Raw genomic sequence first — 27,765 nt, 5'->3', positions numbered from 1 at the left:
GGTTGTTGTCGCGCCGGAGTTGCGTCCTTTTAGCTTGGACGGTGCTTCCACTTTGCTTCTTTCCGCTTTGCCGCGAAAGTGCTTTCCCACTTCTATACCTCTTCGTGCCCAGAAGGAGAACTTCCTCCACGTGATCAGATCACAATCGTTGAAGGAGTTACTCTCCCTGGTTTGTTTTTATCTTTTTCCCCCTTTGTTTCGAACAGCTTGTGTCCTTTCCGGGGAAAATTATTCTCAACTGCTTCTTTTGCCCTTGGGCAAGGTGTCATATGTTTTTCCCCTCAGTTCGGAAGTACATTAACAGAGGAAAATAAATGTACAAGGATATCACACAAGTATATATAATGATGTACGCGTGAAGGCGAATTTACCCGCGCGTACTGCGTCATGCATCTGTGTCAGTGTACATGCAAACTTAAGCGTTCGCAAGTATACAGCGGGATGCGCAAACCTACGTACTCTACGATTACGCACATACCAAGGTATAATACAAATGTACATAAAAAAAAGTACATGCATACGTAGTACTAACATTACATGCGTCACGTACGCATGTGCTCCCGCGTGATGACAAAACTCGGAAATTACGAAAAAATATGAGAAAGAGGCTTATTTCTAAAATAATTCGCTTCGCACAATGTACTTTTTCCCATTTGGAAATTTGCAAACGATCAGTCTCTGAACAGCTGTAAAAAAAATGACAGTCAAATATTTGGCAATTTGTCACTTTCCTACGCGCTTTTCACTTCCATTTGGTACCCACGGGACGGAGGTGAAAAAAAATGTTTTCGTGGTACCCATAGGAAAGGGTTTATATAACTACAGTGCGCCACGTGTATGTTTTTTATATGCATTCACGAGATTTTTTTTTTTTTTTTTTTTTTTTTAATGTTTCACGAATTTCTCATTCTTATGTTTTTAAAAGTTGTGCGCGTTTATTCATTCTTTTTTTTTTTTTTTTTTTTTTTTGCAAATATATATGCATATGAAAAAATAGGTACATACGTTCTAAGCGAAAAACGTTAGTGAGAAAGACTTTCTTTTATTTCACTTCATTTTGTTTCACCTTATTTTGTCCCCACTTTACCTCACGTCGCTTAATTTTTTTTTTTTAGAATGTTTGTGCAAGTTCTATGTCCATTCAGTGGGCCATTAAAACTTATAACCCTTGCATCAAATTCCCCACCAAATTAAAAGATTGTAACGTGACACTTATACTAGTATACACCTGCACAGGCGCATAGCAAGAGGGAAACAGAAGGAGGGGGGGAGGGGAGGAGAAGGAAAAACGTTGTGTATAAAGTAAAGGTGGACATATGGTCACTCATCCAAAATTGGGCATTTCTTTAAACAAACGCAGTAAGGGATGTTATACTATAAGCATGTACAAAACATAAACTGCGTAATCCTATATTTTGAAAATAAGTCCTTTGGGACATTTAAACGATTAACACTGTGTACATTTGCTTGTGCTGTACAAGAAAATTTTAATTCAGCATGTACAAATTAAAAAAAGTAAAATGAAGCTTTCCAGGAGGCTTATTTTACAAATGTAACGGGAAATTTTTCATGTGAAGAAGTTAGTACACCAGTGGGGGAAGGCAAGAGCGGGTACGGAAAGGGGAAAAAAAAAAAAAAAAAAAAAAAAAAAACGTATTGTATAAAGGTTCTATTCATTATATAAGCTAGCGTTATGTAGAAATGAAAAACGAAGGTGCGCAGTTCACTCCGTTTGTGTTTGTGGCAAGATGAGCTTGTGGGCAGTAAGATGCACAGCAAGTGTATACATACCTTTGTGTGGAAAAAACAACATTAAACATGTAAGAAGTGAAATTGGCGAGGAAAAAAAACGCAAAAGGGGAAACTCATCAACAATAAGAAGAAAAAAGAATAAAGTACAAAAAATGGAAATAAAGGAAGGTACACAAATTATTCCTTTGATATGTGTAACGAAATAATTGACGCGTAAAAATATTGCCACATTTTTGTTACCAACTTTTTGGCCCCTTGGCGAATATTTTTTTTTTTTACCTTATCTGTTCATAATATTTTTGCGCTTCTTATGCAAAATGAGAGAAAATATTATGAACAGGTAAGGTAAAAAAAAAAAAACAGACAGGCAGGCTAAATTCTAACCTCTTTAATTTCACGCTGGGTCGGTTATATATATGTCGAGGGGGCTATACATTTGTGCACACGTATGTATACACACGCACGCGTGATATTTGCAATTTTTCCAGTAGTTTTCACCACTTCTTAGTTCTGATTTACATGAAAATGGGTCCCCACAGGTGCTCTCCCTTTATCTCAAATTACGAAACAATATTGTGATAATTTGTAAATAGAATGGGCTACCACTGTGTGATTTTTGCCGGTTTGACCACCACCCTTACTAAGATGTCCTTATTCGTTCAACAGAGGAACCCACATAAGAAAGTCCTCCTTCCTACACGTTGTCAAAAGAGCATGTGAAGTTTATTTTTTCTCTTCACCATTATGCCCTATTTTTGAAGCCCCCAAAGTGTTAGGAATGTCCGCAAGATGGTTAAAAAAAATGAGGTGGGACGGCGGAGGAACACCCTATAAAAATGAAACATCCAAAGGGTGACTGATTTCCTCCTTTGCATTTTATAAACTTCCGTCAATTTTTAAATTTTAAAAATTTGCTAACAGCAGCTTACAAATATAGATGCGAAAAAGACGCAACCTTTTTTGGAAATATTTTTCGGCTAAAATGATGCCATTATTTTTCTCCTGCCAAATGGCCACTTCGAACTTATGACGAGACTGCATTTTATGGCGCACAACTCGAAGGGGAGACAGGCACACATGACATTCATGTCAGGGCGGCGGAAGTAACGTGCGCTCTCTTTATCCCAACATCTGTTTTTACCATTTTGCCGCAAACCCTAAATACCCCTTAACACATTTAAAAAAATAACTTCTGCTAACTGATGGCCCACAGCGCATATGCTAAAACAGTTCCCCTCCAAAAGGAAGCAAAAGAAATAAATTATTAAATTACAGGAGGTTGAAACGCCCCCTTGCATGCAATTCCTTAAAGTTACAAAGAGGTTAGCTTGTGCATTTTTTTTTCGAAATTTTGTCTAAAATGGCTTTTTTTTTTGAGGGGGGGGGAATTTTTTTCTCCCCCAAGCAGTTGTTCGGTTGTCTCCTCTTTATAGCGTTTTTTCTTTTATTTGATCTATTTTTTGGGGAGTTTTTTTTTTTATGCTTGCATTCCGGCGAATGAGCATATAGAATATATTTCGTTTTGAGAGCTCTAGAGTAAGGCAATTCTCGAAGTGGTAATGTAAACGAAGCTGCCTTCCTTTCCAGATGTGCATGCACCATACTAAAGCAGACCTTGTTAGTTGCACCCCTTTAATGCCCAGCAACGATGAGCGGAAAGTAGAAGGCCCGCCACGCAGAACCCATTTTTTATGCAAAACAAAATGGGTAAGAAGGTCCTGTTATGCATCCTGTACTTGGTGGTTGCGCTCCTGTACGAAGGGATAGAAGGATCCATCCTTCACAAAATGAACATGAAAAAAGAAGGTAACTTCTTCGTAAAAAAGTTCTACAATAATAAGCTGTCCAAAACGTTTAGCCAGGATGACTATCACTTTTTCCGTTTAGTTTTTATGAAATTCCTCACAAAGACCAACTTTCTAAAAAGAAACATGACCCTGGATGATGTGGTGAGGACGATGGAGTACATCGAATTAGGGACGAACCAAAAAAGTGACGATGTGTACATGACCCTGTACAATGAAATTAAACGCATATCTCAAGAGCAGTACCAAATGATCTACGTAAAAAATGAAGTGGATGAAGAAATCGAAAGGGAAATTCAGAGGGAAATGCTTAAGAGTGTAAAAAATGGTAGGCAGAAAAAAAACGTACTGGCCGTGGTCCCTTTCCCAAATCAGGAAATATATAACTCCAGCGAAAGTTCCAAAAGGGCCCAACTCCTCCTAGACATACTCTACGTGGCGATTATAGCTAGCTACCAAACGCTAGACGAGGCGGAAAAAAGAAACATGCTTAAGTCCGTGTATGAAAATACTTTAAAGCAATGGATGAGCTTAAACTTTTTACGAAAAATTATGCGATACAAATTGTCCCTGAATAAGGACGGCATACTGTTGTATGTGTCGCTGGAGAGGAACCCCTCCAATGGTGCAAATGCAAAGGAAAACGAAAACGCGGGTGCCTGTGCGCGCGCTAATGGCGAAGCCGCCGCGTTGAAACAGGAAGACCTTTACACAATTGAGGCCGAACTGAAATACATTGTGGAGGAATTTATACGCGCCCTATACCCCGACTACCTTGGGCACGCAAACTCCGCCTTCGTAATTGACAAGTACAGCCGGGTATGCTTAGCCCAGCTACAGATTGTAGGCTATCGAACTAGCAGCGAAGATAAACTATGGACCTCGCACTGGGATGGTGTAATGAAGCAATTTGGGGGACCCCCTCCAGGTGGATCACCTACCCAGAGAAATCGACACGGTGACGAGAGCGACCCCACCGTCACAGCGGAGGATATTCCAGAGAACTATTTCCACATAGAAACAAACAGAAACAAAATTGTAGTGCAAGTTTTAATAACCAATAAGGAGGGAGGGCAAAACAGGATTGAAGACGACTCATGCGATGTACAACTGACCATAGAAAATGTTTATAACATTTTGATAGACCATTTCTTGTATAATGAAAATTTGGGGCTGTACTACAGAAAGCCAACTTTCGTTATGGCAAAATATTTATTCGGTTATGACAAAAATTCTCAAATGAAAGATGAAGAAAAGAAATATGAAGATATATCTTTGCATATATTTCTACTGATAAAGGGGAAGGTAAAATTTAGCTTTAAGCATGTCCAGAAATTTCTTCTGAAATATACAAAAGAATTTAATGCCCTTTATTCTCTCCATTTTTACGGAGCATGTATAAAACATAAACACACGGATATTATAAAAGTGGTGGGTCAATTTGGTGAAGGCATAGACAACAACTTAATCAGCAACATCATCATAAAAATGAAAAGGGAAGAAACTGTTGCACACATAAAATTATATTCGAAAAAAAAAAACACACAGAATTTGGCTTATGTATCCACCAAGGAAATAATTAAACAGATAAATAAAATTACATACTTTAACGTTTTATATTATCTTGTCGACAGAAGGAAAGAAATTCCTCCATCCATTAATTGCACGATTTGCAGGCATTTTAAATACCACTATGTTGTTCTCTTCATAGCAGCTGTCGTCCCATCGTTAATCATTTTTTTTTTCTTCTTTTTTATTATGTACTGTAAAATAAAAAAGTTTAGTGAAAATAAAAACACCTGTCCCAGTCGTCTCTCCCGAATATGCCCCAGTTTTTTTTACGTCAGGACTGCTTCGCATCGATATAGGCGGCTCACCAAGACTTACCGCCGAAACATACTACTTGCGAAGGGGCCCCAGGTTAAGTCCGTTTTGAAAAATGGCTTTAAGGGAGACATGAACTCCAGGCGTCAGCGCGCCTTCACCCACCGGGTCAGCATATCTCCCTAAGGGGGATATCTACATATACACATATATATATGACAAGGCGCATATACAAACGTACACATATTGGCTCATGTATCACATGACGCCTCCAATTAAAACGTAAGTTGGATCGTAATACGTACTGTGTATTCCTTCAACGCCACAGAGCAGCAGGGGTGAGGGGGGCGCAGTATTATATTTTCCAAATCATGCCTTTTTGGGAGTTCTTTTTTTTCTTTTTTTTTTTTTTTTTTTTTTTTGTCTAATTGCTGATGTTGATTTGGTCCCCTTGGATTCATAAGAAGGGGGGGGGGGAGAGGGAATTATGTAATTTTCTTCCTTATCAAAATGGTGAAGATGTTTGAGCGTTGATTGAGTTGTAAAGGTGTGTAGCCATACCAACTCGCGTGATGGAAAAATGTTTACAAAGAACGAGGGTTTCTTCGTCTTTGTAGTTGTCGCGGTGACGGGGAAAGAACGTTCTTAAGTTGCTGCAATACGGGTTACGCTTTCAGATAGGGAGGGTTAAGAGAAGATTCGCGTGTGGTCCACTAAGCGTAAGATGAACTTTATAGCCGGGAAAAACAAGGCCCATCAAGCGAAGGCAAGTAAAATATATATATTTTTTTTTCTTTTTTTTAAACAGTGCGCAAACTACGTTCCATCGCCTCCACTCGAGTTTTTTCTTTGTATGTTTTGCTTCACTTTGCATCACTTCGCCTGGTGTAATTTTTCCAGACGGGTGGACCAATTTCCTTGAAGTTGCACTTGCTGGACTTCGAAGGAATCACTTCCATGGTCGCATTTTAATATTGTTATCATAAAAAAAGGGTTATTCCTTCTGTTATTGTTTTTTTTTTTTTTACTCATCCGTTCCTCTGAGTGTTTATGTTGGTTTCGGTTTTTCTTTTTTTATTTTCGTCTTGGCGTATATATATATGCAAATGCGTGAGCATTTTTTTCCTAGCCACCTTTTTGCACTCCCCCCCCCTTTTCCGCGCTGATGTTCCTTCTGCCGTCTGTTCATATTTCTTCTTCGGATGTGCTCCAAAAAAGATTGCAAAGAAGGAAGTGCCTAAGAGTTACTCTGCCCCATCTTTGCATCCCATTTTGTTTCTGCATTTTTTTCCCCCACGCTTTTACATGTACACGCTATCCTCCGGGCTTTGTTTTTGTACCCCGCGCGCACACCACTGATTACTCACCTTTATCGAACAACTGATGAGCAGCATTGGCAACTTCACATGCGACATCTGCACATCCAGAGGGGGGAAAGCTGTCGTGGTCCCACGACTCATATAGTTCCCATGCAGACAACTCCATGGGAGGGGGGGGAGGTCTTTTGTCCATTCGATGTAAGAAAAGGGGGCGCAAATGAATTTTCATATTTCTCCGAAATATAGTTCTTCCAGTTGTGATCTGCAGAACCGCTGGATGTACGTAGCTCCTTCCGAGTAATGCGCTTGAGTGCCACGGACAAACCGTAAAGGAAAAGGGTCCAAGGGGGGGGAGGGGTGAAGCAGCAAGCAAAGTGCACCGCACATTTGTACGGCTCATCCATACACGATGTTGAGCGGGAAATATCTGAACCTGAAATTGTTCAGCGAGAAGAAGAACTCCTTGGCGAGCACTAGCGCAGAAGGGTCCAGAGGGAGTCACAGAAGCGACGCGCAAAATGATGGAGGAAGCCACACGCACAGGTATAACAGAGACAAGAGAATAATTCACGAGGGGTGGCTAAATAAGTGGACAAATATAATTGGAAGTTACAGACCAAGATACTTCGTGTTGGAAAATGGCATACTAAGATACTCGATAGATAAATTCTCTCCAACGAAAGAGACCTTTGGTTTGTCGCATTGCAAAATAAAAGTGTGTCCTGATGACCCACTGCACTTTGAAATTGACACCACTGAGCAGGGCGTGCTCTACCTAAAGGCAGATTTCCCAGAAGACAAGCACAAGTGGTATATATCTTTTAAGAAGGCACAACTGAATTACCTACAAGGCAGACATAGCAGGAAGGGGTACATGGGCATCAACAATTTTAATGTATCCACAAATTCAGAGTTCATATGGAAAATTATAAACAACAGTAATGATTTATGTAAGAGTAGAACAATGAGCTCAGTTGGGGAGGGGAAGAAGGGTATGGAGAGCCACGCCGGTGAGGATGGACAGGGGGTGAATTCTCAAAAAGGGAAGACAGAACAAACGGGCAAGTTAGACAAAACTTCATCCTGTGTCACATTGGACAATGCGGAAGAAAATATAAAAGCACATGGAATGAAGAAAATAAACCTAGACGATGTATTCATTAGTTGTACCGATTTCGAAGACAAGAGTCCAACTCTCTGTCTTATGGAAAATGTGGTGTCGTTAAAGGAAATTACGAGAGACTTGATAAAGAATTCACAACTTAGTGAAGCGAACTCCATTCTCAGGAAAATGAAATTGGAGTCCAACTACAAATTGAACAGTGATAATGTAGGACCTCTTCTCTACCAATTGTCTAACTCAATTGAGTGCATAGATGTTGTCATTGAGAAATACATCACCTGCACGGATATGCTCTTGAAGGAGGAGAACATGCAGTTGAAGTGCATGAACAAATCGTTGAAATTGTTAGCCAAGCAAAATTATTTTCTGGAGAAATCACAGGACAAAAAAAGCTTTAGTGATTTAGAAGATAAGGTAAGAAATCACTTGGAGAAATTTAACTTGTACGTGAATGATGAAGAAAGTGAGGAGGAAGAGAATGAAGACATGTTTTTCGACTGCGATGGTGAGTCACTTTGTGAGGAGGAAAATGTACCCTCCAATGTTCTTGGATCTGATGACACGATCACCAACGAGGAGGCGCGGACGAAGAGCATAACCGAAAGGGGACATCCGAGGTATGCCAACTCAGGAGGAACTTCCACCGAGCGCCATCCCCTTGGAGAATCACCCGAAGGGAGGAACGAATCAGAGGAGGAGAAGGAGAAGGAAGAAGAAGAAAAAGTACCCCCCCCAGATGGGTCACTCATCCTCCCATTAACACTCCATACAAATGAAGGAGAAACGAGCGAAAGGACAGAGGAACACTGCCAGGTGGATGTGAACACAGAAGAGAATGTCGTCCCGGCTGAGAGATACACGAATGAAACAGGCGAGACGAACGAAAGCGATCTGCACTTAATCCAACTGTGCACCGGAAGAAATATAAAGTCACTAAATTTTAACCGAATCGATATATACACAGACAACAGAATTAAGAGGAGGACCAAACTGCCAAGTCCACGAGCAGACATAAAAATTAGCATGTGGTCCCTGTTGAAGGATTGCATCGGGAAGGATCTCTCCCGCATAGGAATGCCTATTTATCTGAATGAACCCTTCTCATTTTTACAAAGACTGGCAGAAGATTTCCAATACGTGTATCTGCTCCAGCGCGCTTCCATGGAAGTTGAGAGTACTAGTAGACTTGCGTACGTGACGGCCTTTACGATATCTCCCTACGCTTCCGTCATCGGTCGAACGTTTAAGCCATTCAACCCTTTATTAGGCGAAACGTATGAAGTGACGCACAGGAAATTCTTCTTCGTGTCGGAGCAGGTAGTCCACCACCCCCCTATCACTGCATACCACTGCCACAATGAGTACATGGAAAACTTTGCTAGCATAACTGTGAATGTACAAATATTGGGGAAGTCAGTTGAGGTCACTATACCGGGGTCCAGTCACCTGATCCTTAGGTACCGGAAGAGGGCAAATTCTCCAACGAGGGGGAAAAGACACACGAACGAATGTACAACACGCTTGGGTAGGAGTTATTTTTTTGATTATGCGGAAGATGCCAACGTGGACGAATGTAAAGTGGGCACGTGCGCCTCGACCAAGAGGAACAGCGGGGACGCAGATACGCACAGTGCACACTGCCCCGATGAGGGAGGCAGTCCGCATAAAGTCGATCCACAGAGAAGTGACCCTTTACCTGGCACAGAATCAACCAAGTACGACCAGGAGCATTACACGTATGAAAGGGCCAACATGATAATTCACAACATCATTTTTGGGAAGTTGTGGGTCGAGCTGCATGGAAACATACTCATAAGAAATCACAACAACGGAGATTTTTCGATTGTCCGTTACATTCGCAAGGGATGGTTTGACAACGAGATCCACAAGGTAAGAGCAGTCGTATGTGATCGCTACAAAAATATTATTTTCTATATATACGGAAAGTGGTCAGAAGAAATTTACATAGCTTATGTAAAGCATTTAAAAAAACAGGAATACGATTCATACTTTTTCAATGCCGATGGATCTGAAAATGCTAACCACTTTAACAGAAATACGTTGAATGAGTTTATTGGCAACGTTGACTGGCAGTTCTATGAAAATAATGTGGATCTCCTAAACGGAGTGTGTGTGTGGAAGGCCTCCAAACGGCCGAAACATAGTGAAATATATTACGGATTTAACAATATGACCATGGAATTGAACGAAATCACTCCCGAATATGATCCATCCAAGGGTGCACCTATTGCCTGTACAGACAGCAGATTCAGGCCCGATCAGAGGAGTTACGAAAATGGCAATATTGAAGTTGCTATGAGTGAAAAACAGAGACTTGAAAACAAGCAAAGAATGAACTCGAAGAAATACATGGGGAAAAACTCCTACAGGCCGAAATGGTTTTACAAGCACAAGGATCCCATTTATAAGGACAGGGATATGTACCTCTTCAACAATGAGTACTGGGTCGCGAAGAAGAAGGGGCTGTTCGCGGACACGCCCGACATATTCTGAGGTGCCCTCATATTCATGACACGTGCGAGCTCTAGGATGTGTGTCATGTTGGCAACCCCGCGAAACTGGGCAAACAAAGAAATGGGTGATAAAATTTTTTAAATTAACGATTTTACTTCATTTTTTTTTTTTTTTTTCGTTCATGGGGAGGCATCTTCCACGTTCTTTCATGGTATAGATTTCGCGAAGCTGCCATGAAGCTATGAAAGGAATAACCGGACGAACATTTGTCATTTTGTACCTGTTTGTACCCGTTTGTATTTTTTATGTGCCTATTTGCTCGAGTGTGCAGGCCGCTTCATGTTATAGGGGAGCGAGCCCCACTGCATGCCATATTTTTACGGCAGAATTGATCCCCTCCCGCATGTGCGAGTTAAGCCTTGTCCTTTCGTCCTGTCAGCTACTCGCGCATTTGTGTATGCATTTGTTTCCATATTTTGCGAATTTATTTACTTTTTCGCTATTTTTTTTTTTTTTTTTTTTTTTCTCCGCGGCATTTCATTTTGGCTAGCTGGGAAATATATATATTTTTTTCTCAACCGTTGAGGTGAAATATAACAAAATGGGGGCACAACATTGTGGACATTTAATTCCAAATATACGCGATCAGAAACGTTGGACGGAGAATGTGGAATTGGTCTCATGATTCCTCATAACTTCTCTTTAAACAAAAGCAATAAAACTGACAACAGGAAACATGGAGGAGTCGCATGTGGAGCCGTTTATTCTGTTCGAAGGGGAAAATAAGTACATAAGGCAAGAAGACCCATTTTACATAGTCATCCATCGACCTTTTTTTTTTTTTTCAAACCTTCCTGTACTCACCATTTTTTGCCCATTTGCAGCGTGAACAGCGACAATTTCTGCTACGAGTACAAAGCAAAGTCAATCAGGAAGGGCCTTTCCAGGACGCAAAGTTATAGAAATTTAAGCAGTAGAAGCAGGATGAGCAAGTGGGCATGCAAGAACGGAGCCCCCTTTAATTTTGCAATTTGGGTGAGCAGGTTGCAGCAGCAGGAAATGAGTAGCAAATTGCAGCGCGCAATAAGGGCAGCACGAGCACCAATAGTGGTGTCTACTCCTATCGGTGAACGTGCCAGCGCGGTGACATACCACAATTGACTGCTCCACATTGTGACATCCCCTTTAATGCCACAGGAAATAACTCCCAGATGCAGTTCTCGCTTCGCACAGCTGGTAATAAGCGGGGAATGATACGCCAAGTAGCACTGTGGGGGTTGCATTCTCCACAGTGTATGTCTCTCCCATGGGCATATATGTGTACACATTTGTCTATGTATACAGGCACTTACACACTTCCCCCTCCCCCTCGAAACAGAAAAAGGAGAAGCTGGATTTATTCCTTTCCTTGTACCTTTTGCAGAGCGATTTGGGAATGATCGGGAAGGTTACAAATGGGGGAAGTCTCAAATGGGCGATTAAGGACTGTGTGCAAAGTTATTCTGAAAAGTGGGGGTAAAAGGTGAAAACCAGGATATCTGAATTGTAATAGATTCCTCATATATTTTTTTTTTTTTTTTTAATCCTCCACCTCCATAGCACAACCTGGATGATTTTTTATACAATGAAGACCAGAGGCGACGAAGGCGTGACGGGGTCCCCATGCTCTGGCTGCACGATTCTACGGCAACCTATTCAACGTCTAGGACGGTGCAGGGGGGAGTAAAGCATAAGTAGTATCATGCGGGGGGGAGAGGAGGATACATGGAGTAATGTGTTCGACCCTATCTCAAATGAACACCATCCCCCCTTTGTGGGAGTTATCCATTTGATGGAACTGCTCACAGTTAGGTAACGGACTCCACCTCCCCCATTCTCCATCCCGCACGCCCCCTTGTTACGGAATACCCCATAACGTAATACAGAGCTGTGATGTTCTTAGAAATGTTCTCCCGCGGTGCTCCTTCGCCAATTTTTAACAACGCCATAGTGGACCTTAGCATCCCTTTGGAACTCGTCGCTTCTATATACATGCGTATTCACGCGATGGTAGGAGGCCATACCAACATTCTGTAATAGCATGGAAATATGCCTTTATGTGCATTAGTTTTGAATGTGTTCCTACTAAACAGAGGTACAGAGGGAACTGTGACTTCTCCTTTCTTTTTACTTCTTCCTTCGTCGCTTAAATCTGTTTCTTCCCCTCAAACCTTCTTCTCTTCCTGTTCTTTAAAATTTCTTCTTCCTTTGCGCTAAATCTCTTCTCTTTCTTCTTCCTTAAAAACTCCCTCTTCTTCCCCCCTAAAACTTCTTATTCATTTCCTTTAAACCTTCTTCTTCTTTCCTCCATCCCTTAAGCCATCTTACTCTTTCTTCTTCACTTTTTCCCCCTTTAAATATTTTTCCCTTTTTTTCTTTCCCTTTAAATCTTCATTCCTTTTTTTCCTATAAAATCTTCTTTCTTTTTCTCCTTTAAACATTCCTTCTTCTCCTTAAATTCTTCTTTCTTCCGTCCTAAAACTTCTTCTTTTTTATCCCTTTAAACCTACTCCTCCTTACCCCTTATAACATTCTTCTTTTCCTTTAGACCTTCCTTGTCTTCCATAAACCTTATCCTCTTTTCTTCCCCCTTAAAAACTTCTTCCTTTTCCTTCCTTTAAAAGTTCCTTCTTTTTTTCTTCCTTTTCTTTTCTTTACCTTTCCCTCTATTCCTTTACTTTCTTCTTTTTTATTCCTTTTCTTATCTTTTTATTTCTCTTCTTCTTTTCCTTTTTTTTTTTTTTTTTTTCTTCCTTCTCCTTTTCTTTTTCTTCCTTCTCTTATTCCTTTTCTTTTCTTTTTCTTCTCCTTTTTCTTTTTCTTTCCTTTCCTTTTTCTTTCCTTCTCTTTTCTTTTAATTCTTTTTTTTTTTCTTTTCTTTTTCTTTTCTTCCTTCTTTTCTTCATTCTTTTCTTTTCCTTTCATTTCCCTTCCTCCTCTTACTATTCCTTTTCCTTCTAATCCCATTCCTTTTCTTTTCTTTTCCCTTCCTCCTCTTTCTATTCCTCTTCCTTCTATTCCTTTTCCTTTCCTTTATTTCTCTTCTTTCATTCCTTTTCCTTCACTTTCCCTTTCTTTTCCTTTTCTTTTCCTTTTTATACCTTCTCCTTTCCTTTTCCATTCCTTTTCATTTCTTCTCTTTCTATTCCTTTTCCTCTTATTCCTTTCCACCTTCCTTCTATTCCTTTTCCCTCCTAAAACATTCCTTCTTTTCTTTTCCCCTTTAAAACCTTCCTTTTCTTTTCCTCCTTAAAGAACCTTATTTCTTTTTACCCCATAAAATCTTTCTTCCTTTAAACCCCTTGAAAACCTTCTTTCTCTTTTATCCCTTAAGAAACCTTATTTTTCCTTTCCCCTGAAAACCTTCTTTCCTTTACATTCAATCATCCTTTTTCTTCCCTTTCCTTCCTTAAACCTTCTTTTCATTCCATTCAATCTTCCTTTTTCTTCTCTTTCCCCCTTAAAAACTCCTTTCTTTTTTATCCCTTAAGAAATCTTCTTTCTTTTTCCTCCTTTAAGAAACCTTCTTTTGCATACTTTAAGCATTATTTCTTTTCCCCTTAAAACCTTTTCTTTCCTCCCTTTTAAACCTTCCTTCTTTTTCTTCCTCCTTTAAAACACCTACAAAAAGAAAAGGTTCTTTCTACCCCTAAGGAAGCTAAAATAACAGGTCATATGTTATTGTTTGTTCGAACCCTAAAAGGAGGAAAAAGAAAACCTTCTTTTTCTTCTTACATTCCTTCCCTTAAACCAAACATTCCTTCCCTCTCCCCTTGGGGTGGTTATGTACCAGGCCATATTATTGTTCCAATAATATAGGAAAGAACCTTTCCTTCATCCTTCTTATTTTCTTTTCAAACCTTCTTTCTTTCTTCTTTCTTTTTATTAAGAAGCTGACTGGAAGGAAAAGAAAAAAGGGAAAAGAAGAAGAAAGAGAAGGAAAAGAAAATAAGAAGAAACAAGGAAGAAAGAAGGACGGTTAAACGGGGAAAGAAGGTTTAGAGTGAGAGTGAGAGTTTGGGCGCAGGGGAAGAAGAGGAAGTAACAGGAGGTAACTGAAAAGAAAAAAAAAAAAAAAAAAAAGGATAGTAGTTCCAAAAAAAAAGAAAATATATGGAATGAAAAAAGAAGGTCCTGAAGACTGAATATATATATATATTTTTTTGTTTTAAGAATTGTGAGAGAAAAAAATTTTTTTTTTTTCTGTAGTTATGTTAAATTTTCTATAATATACAAATTGTAGAGGAGAAGAAGAACAGGAACAGAACAAACAGAGAATAAACAAACAAACGGACATAGAACAAATCATGTCAGGGGAAGCAGGTGGTGGTAGTACCACGTCCTTGTTCGAAACATGGATGAAGGAAGTGCTCAGGAAGACCCAGAGTACGGATCCCACCGGCACGGCACAAAAAATTACAGTAGGTGAATATATAGGTATATATGTATATACATATATACATATACATATTTACGTATACGTATGTGCATGCATATCTATGCATGTGCGCTTATACGTTCTCTTCTCCTCTTTGCCCCTTATGTAGGATGAATTGAGGAAGGATTTTGAGGAAGCATGGAAAAAATTGCAGAACTCCTTGATGCAGCCAGGGGTCGGGGAAATAGGGAAGCTCTGCAGTCCGGACTTTGCAGAATCCATATGGGGTGGAGGCAAGGGGAAGGAGTTCAAGAATGAATATGTCAAAGATCTTTGTGCGGGTTTAATGGGTATTCGTTATTTCATGAGTGGTATAACGGAATTGGGAAGATCGAAGGTGGAGGTCGAAGCGAAACTCAGCGAAGGTCAGTGGCTTGCTCGATGCACTGTGGGCATGCTTGCTCTTTCCGAAATTTATGGGGATCATTGTAATTTGGACAGAATTATAGGGAAAATATCGAACGAGGTGGAGGATAACTTAAGGAGGCATAATGGTAAAGGCATGAATGATGAAATGATTCATAAGTGTGAAGGAAAAGTGGATGCCACCGCTCTTCTCATTGGCAAATCACTCCTCCAAGATAAAATCAAGCAGTGGACACAGCAGAAGAGGGACGCAGGGTTGAAGGGGGGGGGCTATCGAATAGGGACACTCTGGGGCAACAGATGGTCGAAGGTATGTAATGAAGGAAAGAAGACGCCGGAAACGCAGGAGAGAAGGAAGAAGGAATATTTAAAGGCTAATGCAAGTAGCATGACTAAGCTCATGAAACTGGACACCGCCCAAAATGAGAGTAAGGTAATGCCTTTATCAGACGTTCTCATAGGTGAAAGTAAAGATTATTCATTGGACTTAGACAAATTAACGAAAGTATTTGAGAATGCTATGCAGAAGGACAGTACTGACACTGCTGCAGTAGCTCAGGCCATAATGAAGGAGATAGCGAAAGAATCTGATGAAAAATTAGGTAAGTATTTTTTTTATTAAAGTGTTTCATTATTAATATATTATTAGTGTATCACATCATTAATATAATACATCATTAGTGTATTACATCATTAATATATTAATATATTAATGTATTAATGTATTAATGTATTAATGTATTAATGTATTAATGTATTAATGATGTATTATATTAATATATTAATGTATTAATGTATTACATTATTAATATAATACATCATTAATACATCATTAATATATTACATTATTAATATATTAATGTATTAATGTATTAATGTATTACATCATTAATATATTGATGTATTAATATATTAATGTATTACATTATTAATGTATTAATGTATTAATATATTAGTGTATTGCATTATTAATGTATTCCATTATTAATGTAGTACATTATTAATATATTACATTATTACATTATTACATTATTAATGTGTTAATGTAATAAAAAAAAGAAAGGAAAAGTAATAAAAAAAGAAAAAGGAAAAAAAGAAAAAGGAAAAAAAGAAAAAGGAAAAAAAAAAAAATTAATATAAGAAGAAAACAGGAAGTAAAGAAATGGATATAAAAAAGAAAAAAAATAATAAAATAATAAAATTAATGTAGGTGAATGGATGTGCATGAGTTGTACTGCGTTTTGTGGTTGGTGTATGTGTAATATTTCGCATTTTTAGGTTGCGGGATTTATAATATTTTACGGTGTATATGTGTAAGATTTCGTATTTTTCGGTTGCGGGATTTATAATATATTACGGTGTATATGTGTAAGATTTCGTATTTTTTAGGGTTTACGGTTCCATGTTTTAAGGTGTAAGAACAACAATATATGGCCTGGTATTTAGATGTATTACGGGAAGATTCTTTTTCTTTTTTTTAAAAAAAAAAAAGAAAAAAAAAAGGAAGAAGAAAAAATATTTTTTTGGAAATGGAAAAAATAAAAAGGAAAGAAGAAAAAAAAAAATGTGTGTTCTTAAAAAAAAAAAGAAGAATGTTTTTTTTTTTTTTTTTTTCTATAAACAAAGGGTATCCTTTCACCAGAAAAAAAAAAAAAATTTTTGCAAACAAAATAAGAAATAAATGTGGAAAAAAAAATCTTCTTTATTTTTTTTTTTTTTAATAAAGTTCTAATTATATGAATGTTTTAGCGTTCTTCCACATTTTTTTTGCGCGGAAACCGTAATATAGTGTCCGCGCTGGGGGGCGCGAGCGCTCGCGCGTGCATGTCCCATACACGTTTTTACGAGAACAAGATATAACACCTATTGGGCAACTCTCGAAAAAGGGATAAAAGAAAGAAATTTTAAGGGGAAAAGAAAAAAAAAAAAATAGGTTGGGTGAAGATGGAAAAATTGTTGGGTGTTACAAGTCAGATTCCCGGTTTGGGGGGGAAGTTTGGGGGGTATTATAATAAGGTTGCAAGATATAGGAATAAAGTTTTAAGGGTATGGGAATAAGGTGGTAAGGGTGTTAGAATAAGGTTTTAAGGGTATAGGAATAAGGTTTTAAGGGTATGGGAACAAGGTTCCAGGGTTTAGGGCTAAGGTTCAGGGGTTAGCTTTAGCTACTTTAGGGGGGGGAAAGGAAAAACTCCTCGCAGACAGGGACAGGATACTACACAGTAACCGGATGTCAAAGGAACCGGATACTATACCAACCGGATACTGCATACCAACCAAACACAGAAGAAGGAAAAGAAGATCAAAAAGAAAAAAAAAGAAAAAAAATCCACACACACCATAATTTCATCATTCTTTCCATCTTTTTACAGCCGAAAATTGTATTAAGAACACATTGGATGACAAGGGCGGCAAGGACAATGCTTTATGCAAACGCCTAGATTGCATGAAATATTTATGGCAGAATGTACCATCAGGAGTACAGGGCACCAATGTAAGGAAACAACTGTACATATGTACATAGACATATACACATACATATTTATACATACATACGTACATATGTATACGTATATGCATATATGTATATATACATATATACATATACACATATAGACATATGCATATGCATATACATATATACATATATACATATATATGCATATATACATTTACATATATATACATATATACATATATGTACATACATACGTATGTAGACATACATGTATAGATGTGCACATAAATACATACGCATGTAGACACACATGTATATACGTATATACATATATCTATGTATATGCACATACATATGTAAACGCATATGTGTATATACATATACATATATGTATATACGCATATATACTTACATATATATATGTATGTACGTATGTATATACATATACATGTATATGTATATATGCATATGCATTTATGCATATGCATATATATATATATATATATATATATTACTTCACTTGCAGGAAGACTTTTGGGACAGTAAGGTAAAGGCGCTGTGGAAAGAACTGTCTGATGTAATGGTGAAGGCAAATGGCAATGCAGATGGAAATTGTGGTCAAGTGAATGATAATGGCACCCTCAGACAAGCAACTCCGTCTGAAAAGACGGCATGCAATTATTTGCATGCCGGCTTAAACGAACTGTACAATCCGACGACGACGTCGTCGCCGACAGGCGACGAGAACAACATCCTATCTACAAAAAATTCGCTGTTTAGACAAACGATGGGTTGTTTCTTACTTCACGCGTATGCAAAACATATAAAAAAAAATGCGACTTGCATCATTGATAATGGGATAGAGAGGGCATTCGATCTTGGAAAGAAACTCAGTGATGATTCTAATGGTAATTGCAGTGGTGGCAAGGGACCTTGTGTCCCTTGCCAATGGAATGATACCAGCATGGAGAATTGCACCGTGCAGACTGGCACACAGGAAGCGGGCATTCCAGGGGACAAAGTGGAAGGCATCTTCAAGAAAGACGAGGACCAAAACATTAGTACAATGCTAACTGCAATAAATAAAATGAATAAATTATGTGACTATATGGAATGTATAGCATCCCACTTAAATTCGCCCAATGGAAAACAAAGTGCGGTAAGTACAGTACATCTGCGGTAGGGGAGGAAAGAAGGTGTATAGGTGTATACGCATATACTATATATGGACGTATGTATGTCTACACATGTGTATGTATACATACATATGTACACATATACATATATGTATGTATGTGTATAAATATGTATATATGTAAGTACATGCATACGTACATATATGTGTATATGTATGTACTCACATATACATGTATATATGTATATGTATATGCATATGCATTTATGCATATGCATATATATATATATATATATATATATATATATATATATATATATATATATATATATATATATATTAATACCACATTATACAGGAAAAATTTTGGACGACAACCGGCGAAGTGGGACAACTGTGGGGAGAATTGCAAGGCGCCATGATGGAAGAAAGCGTAAACGGACAATGTGATAAAATGGATAATGGCAGTAGACCTGCTACCAAGCCGGAAAAAAAGGCATGCCAGCATCTTACAAAATTTTTCACCAAACTGAAGGACATTACAACGTCTAAAGGCACTGATAACAAAATCTTCGATGAGCACCCATCATTGAAACGGGCGATGGGTTGTTTTTTACTTCACGCTTATGCAAAGAAGATGAAAAAGGACGCCAAATGTGAAATAGAAGCAGGAATTAAAAAAGCTTTCGACACTGCTGGTAAAGGTCTCAGTGATAATTGCAATGGTTCTGGTGGCACGGAACCTTGTGTTCCGTGCGAATGGAATGAAAAGGACTATGAAAGTTGCGAAATTCACACGAATGGCAACAAAAAAGAGAAGGTAGAAGAGAAGTTAGACAAAGTTAAGAAAAGAATTGAGGGCACCACAACTGCCATCGTGAACGGCATGAACGAAACAAAGTCTTTATGTGACCAACTCCAATGTGCCGCAGGGAAGTGGTTCAATGAGCACAGTAAGGGTAGCACTGGTAGTGGTACTGCTACTCCAAAGAAGACTTGGGTAAGTATTACTAGCAACAACCAACTTACCATAACACTTAGGGGGGGTAGAATGAATAAAAGAAAAAAAAAAAAAAAAAAAAAAAAAATATTCAGATTCCGGGTTTAGGAGGAAGTTGTCAGGGTTTTAGAACTTAGATTCCGGGTTTAGGACAAAGGTGTCGGGGTGTTAGAAGTCAGATTCCGGGTTTAGGAAGGAGGTGTGAGGGTGTAAGAACTTAGATTCCGGGTTTAGGACAATGGTGTCAGGATGTTAGGACTTAGATTCCGGGTTTAGGACGACGGTGTCGGGGTGTAGGAACTTAGATTCCGGGTTTAGGACAAAGGTGTCAGGGTGTTAGAACATAGATTCCGGGTTTAGGGGGATGGTTGTAGGGGTGTAAGAACTTAGATTCCGGGTTTAGGACGAAGGGGTCAGGGTGTTAGAACTTAGATTCCGGGTTCAGGAGAAAGGTGTCAGGGTGTTAGGACTTAGATTCCGCGTTTAGGACAAAGGTGTCAGTGTGTTAGAACTTAGATTCCGGGTTTAGGAGGAAGTTGTCAGGGTGTTAGAATAACGTTGTAGGCGTGTTAGAATAAGGTTTCAGGGGTACAGGAGTAAGGTTTCAGGGGTATAGGAGTAAGGTTTCAGCGGTACAGGAGTAAGGTTTCAGGGGTACAGGAGTAAGGTTTCAGGGGTACAGGAGTAAGGTTTCAGGGGTGTTAGAATAAAGGTTTTAGGGGTGTCATAATGAATTTACTTGGGTGTTATATTAAGGTTGTTGGGGTGTTGGAATGATGTTGCTTGGGGTGTTGGAATGATGTTGTTTGGGGTGTTGGAATGATGTTCTTTGGGGTGTTGGAATGATGTTGTTGTTGGGGTGTTCGAATGAAGGTTGTTGGGGTGTTGGAATGATGTTGTTGTTGGGGTGTTCGAATGAAGGTTGTTTGGGGTGTTGGAATGATGTTGTTGGGGTGTTGGGATGATGTTGTTGGGGTGTTGGAATGATGTTGTTGGGGTGTTGGAATGATGTTGTTGTTGGGGTGTTCGAATGAAGGTTCTTTGGGGTGTTGGAATGATGTTGTTGGGGTGTTGGGATGATGTTGTTGGGATGTTGGAATGATGTTGTTGTGGTGTTGGAATGATGTTGTTGTGGTGTTGGAATGATGTTGTTGTGGTGTTGGAATGATGTTGTTGTGGTGTTGGAATGATGTTGTTGTGGTGTTGGAATGATGTTGTTGTGGTGTTGGAATGATGTTGTTGGGGGGTGTTGGAATGATGGTTGTTGGGGTGTTGGAATGATGGTTGTTGGGGTGTCAGTATGAAGGTTGTTGGGGTGTCAGAATGAAGGTTGTTGGGGTGTCAGAATGAAGGTTGTTGGGGTGTCAGAATGAAGGCTGTTGTGGTGTTGGAATGATGTTGTTTTGGTGTTGAAATGATGTTGTTTTGGTGTTGAAATGATGTTGTTTGGGGTGTTGGAATGATGTTGTTGGGGGTGTTAGAATAAGGTGGTAAAGGTGTTAGTATAAGGTGGTAGCGTTATTGGAATAAGGTGTTAAGGGTGTTGGAATAAGGTTTCAGGGTTTAGGAGTAAGGTTTCAGGGTTTAGGAGTAAGGTTTCAGGGTTTAGGAGTAAGGTTTCAGGGTTTAGGAGTAAGGTTTCAGGGTTTAGGAGTAAGGTTTCAGGGGTTAGGAGTAAGGTTTCAGGGTTTAGGTGTAAGGTTTCAGGGTTTAGGAGTAAGGTTTCAGGGTTTAGGAGTAAGGTTTCAGGGTTTAGGAGTATGGTTTCAGGGTTTAGGAGTAAGGTTTCAGGGGTTAGCTTTAGCTACTTTAGGGGGGGAGAGGAAAAACTCCTCGCAGACAGGGACCGGATACTACGCACCAACCGGATACTACACCAACCGGATACTACACCAACCGGATACTACACTAACCGGATACTACACCCACCGGATACTACACACTAACCGGATACTACACACTAACCGGATACTACACCAACCGGATACTACAACAACCGGATACTACAACAACCGGATACTACAACAACCGGATACTACAACAACCGGATACTACAACAACCGGATACTACAACAACCGGATACTACAACAACCGGATACTACACTAACCGGATACTACACCCACCGGATACTACACACTAACCGGATACTACACACTAACCGGATACTACACCAACCGGATACTACAACAACCGGATACTACAACAACCGGATACTACAACAACCGGATACTACAACAACCGGATACTACAACAACCGGATACTACAACAACCGGATACTACAACAACCGGATACTACAACAACCGGATACTACAACAACCGGATACTACAACAACCGGATACTACAACAACCGGATACTACAACAACCGGATACTACAACAACCGGATACTACAACAACCGGATACTACAACAACCGGATACTACAACAACCGGATACTACAACAACCGGATACTACAACAACCGGATACTACAACAACCGGATACTACAACAACCGGATACTACAACAACCGGATACTACAACAACCGCATACTACAACAACCGGATACTACAACAACCGGATACTACAACAACCGGATACTACAACAACCGGATACTACAACAACCGGATACTACAACAACCGGATACTACAACAACCGGATACTACAACAACCGGATACTACAACAACCGGATACTACAACAACCGGATACTACAACAACCGGATACTACAACAACCGGATACTACAACAACCGGATACTACAACAACCGGATACTACACAACCAATTACATATATAACCTTTTTTTTTTTTTTTTTACAGTGTCAATTTTGGAATGAGGGCGTCAGGCCAACATTGCAAACGATGTTCCAACACATCGAGAAGAACAATGCAAATAATACTAATAGTCCATGCGATCAGTTTGGTGATGAAAATGCTGATAGTGTTGAAAGAAGGGCATGTAATCATATCACAGCAGGTTTAGACTACATTAAAAACAGTACAAGCAGTGGTAATGGCAACCCACTGCTCGATCGAGCAGTGGGTTGTATTGCTCTTAACCTTTATGCTGATCAAATAATTACAAAATCTGAAGATTCATGTCCCATTGATAAGGACAAAATAAGTAAAATGTTTGAAGAATGGAATAAAAAAAATTCATGTTCGGTTAATGGTGGTGGTAATAATAATTGTTTCCAGTGCATAAGACAACCAAAATTTAATAATTGCCAACTAAGTGTTGACAGCAATTTGATTAATACACCATCACAATCAAATGGAAATTGCAATACTGACGCAACTGAAGCAGTTAGAGTCAAAGATCAAATGAATAAATTCCTCAACGAGGACCCATCCCAATCCCAATCCCCATCTCAATCCATCCTCGAAGTGAATACCACCTTAACTACTATCACTGACATTACAAAATCTCCTTTGTGTACTCAACTCCAATGCGCAGCAAAAAAATGGAACTCGACAGAAGGCAAAAGTGGAAAACCCACTTGGGTAAGGATGGATAACTGCATACATACATTTGTACATCTATGTATATGTATATATATATACATACGTATATATACATGTATATGTATATATTTATATACGTATATATATGTATATATGTATATATGTATATATATGTGCATATGTATATATATATGTATCTATATATGTATGTATATATATATATATTTATATTCCATTTGCAGCAAAACCTCTGGACAAAGGATGGCGAAGTAGAACAACTATGGACACAATTGTCCGAAGCAATGAAGACAAATAGTGGTACAGACACTAATGGAAATCAATGTGCTAAGATGGATGATGGCACTCCCAATGGTCAGAGGGATGCCACTAACCCTGAAAAGAAGGCATGCAATTATTTGCATGCCGGATTGACTGCACTCTACAAGACGAATGGGGCGACGGCGCCGTCGCCGTCGTCGGGCGACGAGAAAATCCTGGATAAGAACCTACTGTTGAGACAAACAGTGGGTTGTATCCTTCTTAAGGAATATGCAAAAAAAATGAAAGAAGAATCGACTTGTGTTATCCAATCAGGAATAAAAAAAGCATTTGGTTCATGGGGTCCAATTACTAATGCTAATTGCAGTGGTGGCACGGAACCTTGTGTTCCGTGCCAATGGAATGATGACAGCATTGACAAATGCGAACTTAGCATAATTGACGCAGCTGGCGGAACCACCCAAATGAAAGTAGCGGACAAATTAAAAAGAGTAAAGTCTAAAATGGAGAACGAAGTATCTACCACCCTAACGAAAATAAATGAAATGACCACTTTATGCGAATACATTAGATGCGCCGCACCCAAATGGTTCAAAAATCGAGTGACCACGTCAGGAGGAACTAGCAATCCTGCAAAGAATTGGGTAAGTATTACTAAAAACAACACAACACTTAGTGGTAATGGAATGAATATTTAAAAAAAAAAAAAAAAAAAAAATTCATATTCCGGGTTTAGGAGTAAGGTTTTAGGGGTATTAGAAGTCAGATTCCGGGTGTTGGAATGAGGTTGCTGGGGTGTTAGAATAAGGTTGTAGGAGTGTTGGAATAATGTTGTAGGGGTGTTGGAATAAGGTTTTAGGGGTATTGGAGTAAGGTTCAGGGGTTAGCTTTAGTTACATTAGGGGGGAAGTGAAAAACTCCTCGTAGGCAGGAACCGGATACTACATCAAGCGGATACTACACCAACCGGATACTACAGCAGCAGGATACTATACACCAACCGGATACTACAACAACCGGATACTACAACAACCGGATACTACAACAACCGGATACTACAACAACCGGATACTACAACAACCGGATACTACAACAACCGGATACTACAACAACCGGATACTACAACAACCGGATACTATACCAGCCGCATACTATACACCAACCGGATACTACACCAACCGGATACTACACCAACCGGATACTACACCAACCGGATACTACAACAACCGGATACTACAACAACCGGATACTACAACAACCGGATACTACAACAACCGGATACTACAACAACCGGATACTACAACAACCGGATACTACAACAACCGGATACTACAACAACCGGATACTACAACAACCGGATACTACAACAACCGGATACTACAACAACCGGATACTACAACAACCGGATACTACAACAACCGGATACTACAACAACCGGATACTACAACAACCGGATACTACAACAACCGGATACTACATATATATAACCTTTTGCTATTCTTTCTTTTTACAGTGTGACTTTTGGGAGGAGGTAGGAGTCAAACCGGAACTGAAGACGATGTTCCAACACATCGAGTCTGAAGCAGCGAAGAAAGTAAATAACTCTAATACCACAATCTGCCAACAGTTCGGTGATGGTAATTCTGAAAGTGTTGAAAGAAAAGCTTGTAATCATATCACAGCAGGTTTAGACTACATTAAAAAAATTTCAAGTAGTACTACCACTAAGGCCGGTCATCAGGATGATGATAAGTTTTTTAAACAATCTATGATGTGCGCAGCACTTAACCTTTACGCAACTAAAATAAGAAAAGAAATGGAGAATAGTTGTCCCATTGATGAGACAAAAATAGAAGAAATGTTCGATAAATGGAATAAACAGAATAATAATTCTTCATGTAATGGTGTTCGTAGTGTTAGTAATAATGGTTGTTTTCTTTGCTCAAGGCAAAATGAAGACTTTAAGAAATGCGAACTAAGTGTTCCCAGCGCTCTGGTGGAAACAACAAAAAATGGGCAAAATTGTACTGATAACGCTACTAAAGTGGAGACTAAAATGGACGTTCTCCTCAAAGACGAGGACACCACCAAAATTAAAGAGAAATTGTCCCACATAAATAAAATGGACGACAATTTCTGTACTCAACTTCAGTGCGCAGCAAAACAATTCTACGTAAAAAAAAAAAAAGGAAAAAGCAGCGAAGTGAATTGGGTAAGGGGCGTGTACAACTGCGTATACATATACATACACATATATGTATATACGTATAAGTATAAGTATATGTATGTATATATGTATATATATGTATATGTATATATGTATGTATATATATGTGTATGTATGTATGCATATGTAGATATGTCTATATATATGTATATGTATATATATGTATATATATATATATATACATATATATTTTTTTTTCTCTCTTTTCTTCTTTTGTTCTATGTTTAGAATGCCTTGATGGATAAGATCGGAAAGGAATTAACGGCACTTTTAAATAATATGAACAACGCTACAAAGCAGTCGGCTGCTGAACAGTACTGCAATGACGCCAACGTCGCATGGAGTACTAAGGGCCATACAGAAAGGCGAACAAATAGAGCAGCTTGTTTGCATTTTGCTGCAGGACTGCAGCACATTTATGGCCGCCCCAACGGCCCTAAGTTGGGCCCTGTTAATGGCCCATCGTTTGCACAAACGATGGGTTGTTTATTTCTTAAAGAATATGCAAAACAATTGAAAGACTTGGCAAATAAGAAGAAACAAGGAAATAGTTGGGTACATCCTCTTTGTGACATAAAGGAAGGGATAGATCAAGCTTTTGAAAAAAGTAAAGACATTATGGAAGCATCACCTTTATGCAACAAGAATGGTAGTACTGATTCTTGTTTTGTGTGCACACAAGAGGAAGATTATAATAATTGCAAAATTGGCGATGACGATATAGGAAGTAAATCTAATGAATTGTTCAAAAACGAATCGAAGCAAGACCAAATGGAAAAAACATTAGAGAATACAGTTTGTCCCATCCTTCTTACGGATCTCCTTACCCCTTTTCTTCCTTTGGCTCCTGTCTCTATTGGCCTTTCTGCTATGGCTTATTACCTTTGGAAGGTAAGATAAAAAAAAAAAAAATGAATGAAAAAAAAAGAAAAAAATTAATAAAAAAAAAAAAAATTTTTTTAATGGACAAAATTAATGGTTAAAAGGAAAAAAAAATTTTTTAATGGTTAAAAGAATAAAAAAAATTTTTTTTAATGGTTAAAAGGAAAAAAAATTTTTTTTAATGGTTAAAAAGAAAAAATTTTTTTAATGGTTAAAAGAAAAAAAAAAAAAAAAATGTGTAAAAAGAATATTTCACAATCTTCTTAGCAAAAATATCCTCTCATATTTTATTTTATTTTATTTTTTTTTTTGTAGTATTTTGGTCCTCCTGGTAAAGGAGGAGCACGTTTCAGAAGATCTCCTACTGAAATACCCGGTCCATCAGTACAGGAACACCTACTCGATCATGTGGAAGAAGCCGGTCCACATGAATATCGATTAGTGAAGGAACGAAAACCTCGTTCTGCTCCAACGAGAACGAAACGTTCTGGTCGCGATCCTGCTGGCGGTGGCCGCGTAAATCGCCGCACGATTATTGAAATTCATTTTGAAGTGTTGGACGAATGTCAAAAAGGGGACACACAATTGAACCAGAAGGATTTTCTGGAACTTTTGATTCAAGAGTTCATGGGAAGCGCATTAATGGAAGAAGAACAGGTTCCTAAGGAAGAGGTTCTTATGGAACCTGTTCCTATGGAACTTGTTCCTATTGAAGAGGTTCACAGTTTAGGGTTCGTGGTTTAGGGTTCACAGTTTAGGGTTCACAGTTTAGGGTTCGTGGTTTAGGGTTCGTGGTTTAGGGTTCGTGGTTTAGGGTTCGTGGTTTAGGGTTCGTGGTTTAGGGTTCGTGGTTTAGGGTTCGTGGTTTAGGGTTCGTGGTTTAGGGTTCGTGGTTTAGGGTTCGTGATTAAAGGTTTAGGGTTCAGGGTTTAGGGTTCAGGGTCTCAGGTTCACTGTTTAGGTTTTATGGTTTCAGGTTTCAGGGTTTACAGTTCTGGGTTTAGGGTTCAGGATTAAAGGTATAAATTAATTTTTTTACTCTGTGAAAATTAAGACGTTTGTTTGACGAGTGTAAAATGAATGAAAACCTTTATGGAAAATGTGTTATATTTAGATCATTTCATTACAAAGAACAGACAAGAATACACATATATATATATTTGACATATAGTGTCGTGATAAGGGAAAAATA

General features: G+C 38.8%; 4 protein-coding genes across 4 annotated transcripts; all 4 read left to right on the top strand.

Moving 5' to 3' along the window:
* Positions 1-3,443: 3,443 nt before the first annotated feature.
* Positions 3,444-5,567, top strand: PKNH_0930100 (conserved Plasmodium protein, unknown function; the record flags this gene model as incomplete). The annotated part of the gene is made up of 1 exon (XM_002259289.1): positions 3,444-5,567. One exon carries the CDS (start codon positions 3,444-3,446, stop codon positions 5,565-5,567), a length of 2,124 nt encoding a protein of 707 aa, XP_002259325.1.
* A 1,542-nt stretch (positions 5,568-7,109) lies between these two features.
* PKNH_0930000 (oxysterol-binding protein, putative) lies at positions 7,110-10,337 on the top strand (the record flags this gene model as incomplete). The annotated part of the gene is made up of 1 exon (XM_002259288.1): positions 7,110-10,337. One exon carries the CDS (start codon positions 7,110-7,112, stop codon positions 10,335-10,337), a length of 3,228 nt encoding a protein of 1,075 aa, XP_002259324.1.
* A 697-nt stretch (positions 10,338-11,034) lies between these two features.
* PKNH_0929900 (conserved Plasmodium protein, unknown function) lies at positions 11,035-12,035 on the top strand (the record flags this gene model as incomplete). The annotated part of the gene is made up of 5 exons (XM_039114056.1): positions 11,035-11,084; positions 11,183-11,333; positions 11,496-11,534; positions 11,677-11,745; positions 11,898-12,035. 5 exons carry the CDS (start codon positions 11,035-11,037, stop codon positions 12,033-12,035), a joined length of 447 nt encoding a protein of 148 aa, XP_038969682.1.
* Positions 12,036-14,644: 2,609 nt separating this feature from the next.
* On the top strand, positions 14,645-27,317 carry PKNH_0929800 (SICAvar, type I; the record flags this gene model as incomplete). Its single annotated transcript, XM_002259285.2, has 10 exons — positions 14,645-14,758; positions 14,885-15,743; positions 17,514-17,635; positions 18,126-18,758; positions 19,093-19,734; positions 22,541-23,224; positions 23,428-24,108; positions 24,978-25,676; positions 25,920-26,582; positions 26,889-27,317. 10 exons carry the CDS (start codon positions 14,645-14,647, stop codon positions 27,315-27,317), a joined length of 5,526 nt encoding a protein of 1,841 aa, XP_002259321.2.
* Between the last annotated feature and the right edge of the window lie 448 nt (positions 27,318-27,765).

Source organism: Plasmodium knowlesi, assembly GCF_000006355.2.
Source record: "Plasmodium knowlesi strain H genome assembly, chromosome: 9".
Taxonomy (NCBI): Eukaryota; Apicomplexa; class Aconoidasida; order Haemosporida; family Plasmodiidae; genus Plasmodium; species Plasmodium knowlesi.
Note: the sequence above shows the minus strand (reverse complement) of the source record. Positions and strands in the feature narration are given on the sequence as shown.